This window comes from Hippoglossus stenolepis, chromosome 3, assembly GCF_022539355.2.
Source record: "Hippoglossus stenolepis isolate QCI-W04-F060 chromosome 3, HSTE1.2, whole genome shotgun sequence".
NCBI classification, from domain to species: domain Eukaryota; kingdom Metazoa; phylum Chordata; class Actinopteri; order Pleuronectiformes; family Pleuronectidae; genus Hippoglossus; species Hippoglossus stenolepis.
In genome coordinates, this window is record NC_061485.1 from 5,198,158 (window position 1) to 5,206,885 (window position 8,728).

The window sequence follows — 8,728 nt, forward strand, 5'->3', positions numbered from 1 at the left end:
CTTTGTCCACTCAACTTTTTATTTATTTTTTATTTTTATTATTTTATGTTTTTAGATCCTTGTTTAATCAAACAGACAAATAACAAGGCTGAAAGGAAAACTTATTTAGTGGAGGTAAGTTTAGAAGGGAAGGAAATGAATGGCAGCAGCTCTCAGAGAAAGACATTTATATTTAATTTATTTAAGAACATGCACTTGTCAGCGGTGAGATAAACAACAGAGGAAATGACAGAAATGGTATGAAGGCCCAGCAGCTGCAGGAGTGAACCGCCTCCACTAGATGGCAGTAGTTTCGCCCCTCCGTTTAAGACCGAAGAAGAAGAAGGTGGATTTTGTTCAGGCACTTTCTCCGTCGCATTGTTTGGGGTCCTGACTGGAGGCTCGGCGCCAGTCTCCGGCTGTGGTCGAAGCTCAAGTGAATACGTGGAGAAATAAACCGAAATATTGATTAAATTCAAGTGTTTAGGAAACTTTGGATCCTCCGTGGTGCAGCGATGAATCTGGAACTTCTCGGTGAGAAACTCAAACACAACATTTTCTCTCAATCCGCCATGTTCTCGCTGGGCGCTTGTTATGGTTAGCATTAGCCTAGCATGTCAACAGCTGCCAGTACGAGTTAAATCAAAATGAATCATTAGAACCACTCTTTTAACTTTCTAATGGTTTTTTTTATTTTAATTTCTTCCCAACCCGATAAACCGATTCTGACAATTACTTATATATCAACAGTTGCAATTGAATGGAAGCAGGGGAAGTGTTCGTTAGCTTAGCGTTAGCGTCCGTTCGTTTTCCCCCAGTTGTATTTTTATTTGAATGTTTGTTTACGGTTGTGCGGTCAAACTTTATATTTGTTAGTGTTCATGTTATTCTTTTCTCTTAAGATTAATGGGACCAGTGTGAGAGAAACAACACACAGCTGGTCCATGTGACAGCGGCACTAATGCCACTGGTCAGGGAAAACATTTACCAAAGCTGCTATTGTGCACAATGGAGGCAAAACAAGTTTATTGTGTAGTAACTTTACTACAGGTCTATAGTGTAGTAACCTCACTTCAAGTTTATTGTGTAGTATCCTTACACAGGTCTATAGTGTAGTAACCTTACTTCAAGTTTATTGTGTAGTAACCTTACTACAGGTCTATAGTGTAGTAACCTTACTTCAAGTTTATTGTGTAGTAACCTTACTTCAAGTTTATTGTGTAGTATCCTTACTACAGGTCTACAGTGTAGTATCCTTACTTCAAGTTTATTGTGTAGTATCCTTACTACAGGTCTATAGTGTAGTAACCTTACTTCAAGTTTATTGTGTAGTAACCTTACTTCAAGTTTATTGTGTAGTAACCTTACTTCAAGTTTATTGTGTAGTATCCTTACTACAGGTCTACAGTGTAGTATCCATACTACAGGTCTACAGTGTAGTATCCATACTACAGGTCTACAGTATAGTAACCTTACTTCAAGTTTATTGTGTAGTAACCTTACTTCAAGTTTATTGTGTAGTATCCATACTACAGGTCTACAGTGTAGTATCCTTACTATCCACAGTATGGTTCTTGCGTTTGGCCTGATGTGGTGTGAATGGGGGAAAAGTTTGGGAGATTATCATTTCTGTATTTCTACAAGCACAACACTGTGGGAGGTTCCGTTGTGTGTGTGAGCCAACTCTCACTTTAATCCACACAACATGAGTTATTGTTATTTTGTTATGTGAATGTGTTTCTCATCGCTGTCTCTTTGTTATTCCTCTTCTAGAATCGTTTGGGCAGAACTACCCAGAGGTAAACCAGCAGCTCTTTATGTACACACGAGCTTGATACAAGTCCCTGTTCATATTTGTGCACTGAAAATCATCCAGATTGAATTTACCTGTACACCACAGTAATGTGATAAGCTACTGTGACTGCTTCTTGTTTCATTGTGGTTGTTTGTGTTGTCAGGAGGCAGATGGCACTCTGGACTGCATCAGTATGGCCCTCACCTGCACCTTCAACCGGTGGGGCACCCTGCTGGCGGTGGGCTGCAATGATGGCCGCATTGTCATCTGGGACTTTCTCACGAGGGGAATCGCCAAAATTATCAGTGCACATATTCACCCAGTCTGCTCTTTATGGTGAGACACATCATACACTGTGTGTTGGGGGGGGTGTCACTGTCTTGTTAATGTATAAATTAATGATCTTTTTGTTTTAAAGTTTGAATTGAGTATGAGAAAGTGATCTAGTCACAGTTCATAAAGATGAACTGTTAAACTGACAATCGGTGCCAAGCTCCTGAGCAGTGTTTATAAAATCACTATTTTATGATGTGGTTTGATGTCTGACCAAATCAGCATATATCCAGGTTAATGATGAGAGCTTTGCTATAAGCTGTTGTTATATTGAGTCATCATAGTCATGACGGAATCCATTTGTGTGTGTGTGTGTGTGTGTAGCTGGAGTCGAGACGGACACAAGCTGGTGAGCGCCTCCACAGACAACATCGTCTCACAGTGGGACGTCCTGACTGGAGACTGTGACCAGAGATTCCGTTTCCCCTCGCCCATCCTGAAACTGCAGTGCCACCCCAGAGACATGTGAGTGACCGGGCAGCATCTGTCTGTACATGTGACACGTGAGGTGATTGGTTGGTAAGATACAAAAATGATGTCTGTGTTTTAGGGACAAGGTGCTGGTGTGTCCCATGAAGTCAGCCCCGGTCCTACTGACTCTGTCAGACTCCAAACACGTTGTCCTGCCTGTGGATGATGACTCAGACCTGAATGTGGTGGCCGCCTTTGACAGACGGGGCGAGTTCATCTACACAGGCAACGCCAAAGGAAAGGTCAGTTTCTCTATTAGTCGAAATCGGAATTTGAACATTTCTAAAATGACGCAATGGCAAATATCGATGCATACAACCCTCCATAGACTGCTCTGTTTTTAACCTGAGCTTTACCACTTCGATCAGCGGAAATAACATTTATAACATTTCCCTCCACTCACATTTTATACTCAGAACTGTTCATATTTTATGCAGCTGTGTCCCTTTTTTCTGTTTTCCTTCACCATTGTATCTACTTCTGTCTGTTGTTGCAGATTCTCGTGTTGAACACAACCAATCAGGAGCTGGTGGCGTCTTTCAGAGTGACCACTGGCACCAGTAACACGACGGCCATCAAATCCATCGAATTTGCAAGGAAGGGCAGGTGAGAACAGGACCAGAGAACACAAAGAAACCTACTTTAAAGTCCCAGCTGGAAAATTTAAAATTTGTATGCTTGTGATCTAATTTTAATTCACCTTTGTCCACCTGTCCCTGTGCAGTTGCTTCCTCATAAACACAGCAGACAGGATCATCAGAGTGTACGACGGCAGGGAAATACTGACGTGTGGACGAGACGGTGAACCTGAGCCAATGCAAAAACTACAGGATCTGGTCAACAGGTATGTCACCACAGGACATACCCCAGTTTTGTAACGCTGCATCTGTCTCTTCCTCTTATCTCTGTGTGTTGATTGTCCTCCACTCCTGATCTCCCTGTTCAGGACGCCGTGGAAGCGCTGCTGTTTCTCCGGGGATGGTGAGTACATTGTGGCCGGTTCAGCCAGGCAGCACGCCCTCTACATCTGGGAGAAGAGCATTGGCAACCTGGTGAAGATCCTGCATGGAACCAGAGGAGAGCTGCTGCTGGATGTCGCTGTAAGGATCTCGGAACTGAAATTCTGTCTCAGTAGAACACAGTGTCCAGACCTAACTATTGACACAATACTTTTGTTATTGTGTTTTCAGTTATTTTGAGATGCTTTGTTGTTTACAATCAGAAAATTAACCATCTAACCTTAAACTTGTCTTCAGTGGCATCCTGTACGTCCCATTATCGCCTCCATCTCTAGTGGAGTGGTGTCCATCTGGGCTCAGAATCAAGTGGTAAGTAGACAGAAATAGTGAAGTTTACATGTACACGAGTGAAAGTTTCACAGATGATTTATTTCAGTCTTAATTCTTTCATATTTTTGGGATGCAGGATCAAAAATATGGCTTCATTTTGTGGTTTAAAAACGTCTGAATCTTTGTTTGTCTGCAGGAAAACTGGAGCGCTTTTGCGCCCGACTTCAAAGAACTGGATGAGAACGTGGAGTACGAGGAGCGAGAGTCTGAGTTCGACATCGAGGATGAAGACAAGAGTGAACCAGAGCAGACAGGTAACACACACACACACATAGACACACACACACACACGCAACACAAAGATGATGAAGTTCATTTTCCGGCTCCTCAGTGTGCTGCTGTTGTTCTCTTGTCATATACATTGAATTAATCCCATGAGACAAACTGCCGACTGTAGGTAGGTTAACCACCTGTTCTGTTATCAGATGCACTCGTTTTAACTCTGAACTCGTTCTCATGTTGCAGGTGCAGACGCTGCAGAGGATGAAGAGGTGGATGTCACCACCGTTGACCCCATAGTTGCTTTTTGCAGCAGGTGAGAGAGAACGAGACAATAATCTACTACAAACAAGTACTACAGTGTTTCTCTCTGATCTGAGAAGTATAGTGTTTTTAAGCATTAAAAACTTTTAACATCATAATCATAGTATCATAACTGGAAACTAGCGGATGCAGGTTCAGTTGTTTTCATCCATGTCTTCACAAACACATGTTAATAAAATCAAACTAACAACATCAGATCTATACTGCAGGTTGACATCAAGTCAGTGGTTGTACTGTTAATAATTCAGAATCTTCTTTAATACTGTGTCATTTTTATCAGTATGTCATCAGCATTCATCAGCTGAGAGTAACGTCTGTTTGTGTCCTGTAGTGATGAGGAGCTGGAGGACTACAAGGCTCTGCTGTACCTGCCCATCGCCCCTGAAGTCGAGGATCCTGAAGAAAACCCCTTCGGCCCCCCACCGGACTCCTCGGTCCAGTCTTCTGCTCCAGAGGAGGCGTTGGCTGCCGGCGACAAGAAGCAGCGGCAGCCTTCATCTGAAGGCCCGGCCAAAAAGAAAGCCCGCACCACCACCATCGAACTGCAGGGGGTGCCCAGTGACGGTGAGAGAGAAGGACACAAGGATAAAATGTGAAAACTGCAGGAAGTTAAAAGCAGTTGCGGATGAAAAATAATATTTGTACTCGTTAAAATGGTGACGTCGTAACTTTCCGTCCATGCCCAAAATTGTTCTAATACTAATACTCAATACTGGTTTATGATCCTGAATTCTGTAAAAAAACATAGTGACACTCATCACCCTCAGCTCTACTGTGTGTTCAGTCTTAGAAAATAATCAGTGAAGGGCAACAGGGCCAACCATGACCACTGCTCTGTGCTCTCTCTCCTCAGAGGTGCACCCCCTGCTGGGCGTGAAAGGGGATGGCAAGTCCAAGAAGAAGACAGCGGGTCGGCCCAAAGGCTCCAAAGGTAAAGACAAAGACTTCACCTTCAGACCCAAGCCCTACAGGGGCGAACGGCCCTCCTTCCCCGTGGAAGCCTTGGGCAGCTCTGGCCCGGGAGTTGGAGTTGGAGGAGGAATAGGGATGAAGGGCAGGGCAGAGGGGGGCCTGGCCCCAGGTAAGCACGCCACCGGCCCTGCTGCTGCCTCTGGGAGCTCTGCTAGTCCTGCTGCCCTGCTACTCTGACACCTCACCAGCCCAGCCTGTCTCCAAAGCACCCCACCCCCCACCCCCTCCCTGTACTGCTTCCTCCAACACCCCAAACCCCACCCCCCCTCCCAACCACGCAGCTCAATGACTACTTGTTGTAAAGCCACAGTCTGGAGGTCAGAAGTGTGTGTGTGTGTGTGTGTGTGTGTGTGTGTGTGTGTGTGTGTGTGTGTGTGTGTGTGTGTGTGTGTGTGTGTGCGTGTGTTTGTTTAAATCACATCTGATCCATTGGAAAATACTGAAATCACACAGTTTGATCTGTTATCACTAAATAGGTTATGAATCCAGACTGAAGTTTATCTGTCATTAATAATGATAATTATCTTCTACTGGACCCATATGGGGGAAAGTTACTGAAATACTCAACAGGCCTCTTTTGAAATCTCTTTTAACTTGGTCATACAGGTGAATGCGGTGGCCTTGTAAGATCTATTGTAAATACTGATGCCTCCTTGCTGGTGACACCCAGTGACCTGAGGGATTATAATCTCAAATTGTCAGTCCGTCCCATTGTTGTGAACATGATATCTCAACAACGCCTTGAGGGAATTTCTTCAAATATGGTACAAATGTTCCGTATGTGGTCGAAGGTCAAAGGTCACTTTGCTCTTACAGAACATGTTTTTGTTCCTCTTGAACCTGATGTGTCACGTCTGCTTCTAGGGAAATTTTCAGATTTTCTTTCCAGTTGTCACCTGGACTCAAAGATGAATTTCTTGGATTTAAGTGACGGGGACGTCATGAGTCTGGACTATACATTTATTTAGACTGAAACTGTACCGGTTGGCTGAAGCACACATCCACACTGTGGCATTATGAGCAGTATTATCTGTGATCAGTTGTCTGATTACAAACGAGCTGTATGTCTTTACGGTCCGATGCAGTTTGCACAGACAGTTTTTCTCTCTCAGACTGTGGCTTTATGACTGTATTACCTCCGCTAACTTCACCCTCACTCTAGATAATTTGCTGTCCGTTAAACGTTGGTGAAGTTGGACTGTGGTTTGCAGATAGGTGTTGACGTGGCTAACGGTGGGATGGTGCAGCTTGTTTCCTTGCAGGCTAGCTGGCTAGTCTACATGTACTTCCTGCTTGGCCTTTGACCCTCCTGCTCCCGCTCCCAGCTCGCTCCTTGAGTTTGCCATGTGACATAAACGTTGTCTGCAGCAGCTTAGATTCTGTCAGTGTCTGTTTCTGTGTGTGTCAGACAGATGTGAGGTGACGCTGAATGTTGTTTCCTGTCAGCATCTATGTTTGCCCTCATCGTACTCAAAATTCCACCAATATTCCAGACATTGATTGGCCTTAATGTCGATTATTAAAGTCCCACTCCAGTAGCTTATTGCACCTTCCTTCTTCCTAAAAATTACATAATCAAAGGGTTTGTCATGAAAATTCCCCTCATGGTCTTAAACTGGCTTAAAATGTAGCTCTGCACCTTCCTTCCTCATTTTGTGACTGGGATCTTTGAAAAATGAAAACTCTGAATAATCTTTGCTGTCTCTTTGCTGAATCTGTTTTTTCAGACTGGCATTGGTTTGCTGCAGAGTTATGGTGGAAATACTCAGTCATGGGGCTGGCTGCTAATTTAGCTCAATATTTCTTTCTCATATAAAAGGCAAAAAGGGAACATGTTTAAAACGAATGTGTGTGTGTGTCATCTGCCCACTAGTTTTATCTCTGCATCAATTGAGTAACTGCTGAAGGTGACATGTTAAGTTGGTTAACATTAGTCTGTTTCCTAGTTTATTTATGAAGTTAAGCCACTTGAATGCGGGTGAAAAAAACAAAGCTGACATCGTCCTGAAAAATTTCTTAAAAGGATAATTAGACATTCTGGTAAATACACTCACTGGATACAGATTGTTTGATGATAATCAGTGAATACCAGCAGTTTTAGTGTTAAAAGGAAAAGCTGAGAACCGCGTACAGAGAATGACGTGACTGTTCAGGTCATCATGTGATTAGTGCTGTGGAAATGCACATTTCAGTGTTGTTATCATGTGCAACATCAGATTACAGTTTGTTAGTGTTGACTGTTGATTTCTGATATTTATTTTAGAATCTACAGTAGTTTACTTGAAGCAGAACACTATGTAAACCATGTTTTAATGTTCTCGATGCGTCCGTCTGACAGTATTTGTGTTTTTCTGCAGGGACTCTGGTCTCACAGTCGTACAAACAGCACGACATCGGAGGGATGGACTGATCGTGGCTGTGAACACTTGTGGAGGAAAACCAATAGGCTCAGACAAAGACACAAATCCTGATGTCATGTACAGACTGTGAGCGAGCAGCCTGTTTGGTGTACAGACTGTTTCCTCTCACAACCACAGGGAAACTCCTCACGCAGGAGGCGACAAAGAGGGCGAGAAGCAGCCAAGTCGCCACAGTAGATATCACATGTCCTCTGTCTCTGTAGATTCCTTCATGTATAGAACGCCTGCGTCCTGATAGTGTGTGTGTGGGTGTATGTTGTCTCTCTCGTTGTTTTTTTACATATTAAAACATTCTGATTTATAAGTAAAGCTCTGATGTGTGAACTTTGTTTTTAAGGCATGACATGTACATATTTCCCACTGTCCAGGTATTAGGTATATTCCATATATTCTGTTATTTTTATCTGCAAAACCTGTATCTATTATATTTGTTGATAAGCTGCTTCCTTCTAATACCACCAACACAGAATGATCTCAAGTCTGAGACACTATTTGAATAAAGTCAGTTTTAAAATTATTTAAAGCAATTACAATAACCTTTATCGATTTATTATGGTTGGACAAATAAACTAAAACAACTTAACAAAAACTGAAACATTTTGAAACTTCTCAAAAGAATCGCAGACCAAAATTATTTTTTTAGGGTCAGTTACTTTCTGCAATTAGCTGTTTTTACATAATGGTGTATACTTTGGAATGGAACCATCCTTAAATGCAAAGTTTCCCAGGTAGAAATATGCACTTAATAGTAGCAATACTGCAATATAGAAATACTCCAAAAACATGTGAGTGAATGTTACCCAGAGAGTAAAAGTGTGTAAGTAACAAACTATCCAAAAAAAACAAAGTACATAAATAATGCTGAT

At 42.6% G+C, this 8,728-nt stretch overlaps 1 protein-coding gene across 2 annotated transcripts; it reads left to right on the forward strand.

Moving 5' to 3' along the window:
* The first annotated feature begins 347 nt into the window (after positions 1 to 347).
* On the forward strand, positions 348 to 8,166 carry rbbp5 (retinoblastoma binding protein 5). 2 transcript variants are annotated; one of them, XM_035152864.2, is made up of 14 exons: positions 348 to 513; positions 1,753 to 1,778; positions 1,938 to 2,110; positions 2,432 to 2,572; positions 2,658 to 2,820; positions 3,075 to 3,184; positions 3,303 to 3,422; positions 3,525 to 3,678; positions 3,835 to 3,906; positions 4,064 to 4,181; positions 4,393 to 4,462; positions 4,802 to 5,034; positions 5,324 to 5,551; positions 7,800 to 8,166. In XM_035152864.2, exons 1-14 carry the CDS (start codon positions 495 to 497, stop codon positions 7,850 to 7,852), a joined length of 1,680 nt encoding a protein of 559 aa, XP_035008755.1. In that variant the 5' UTR covers positions 348 to 494; the 3' UTR covers positions 7,853 to 8,166. The 2 variants fall into 2 exon arrangements, with proteins under 2 accessions (XP_035008755.1, XP_035008757.1); XM_035152866.2 differs by having other exon boundaries at positions 5,324 to 5,401.
* Positions 8,167 to 8,728: the final 562 nt, after the last annotated feature.

Coding starts and splice junctions, on each gene's coding strand:
- rbbp5 (XM_035152864.2), top strand. Junction 2,573..2,657: donor CAGTGCCACCCCAGAGACAT/GTGAGTGACCGG, acceptor TCTGTGTTTTAG/GGACAAGGTGCTGGTGTGTC. Junction 4,182..4,392: donor GAGTGAACCAGAGCAGACAG/GTAACACACACA, acceptor CTCATGTTGCAG/GTGCAGACGCTGCAGAGGAT.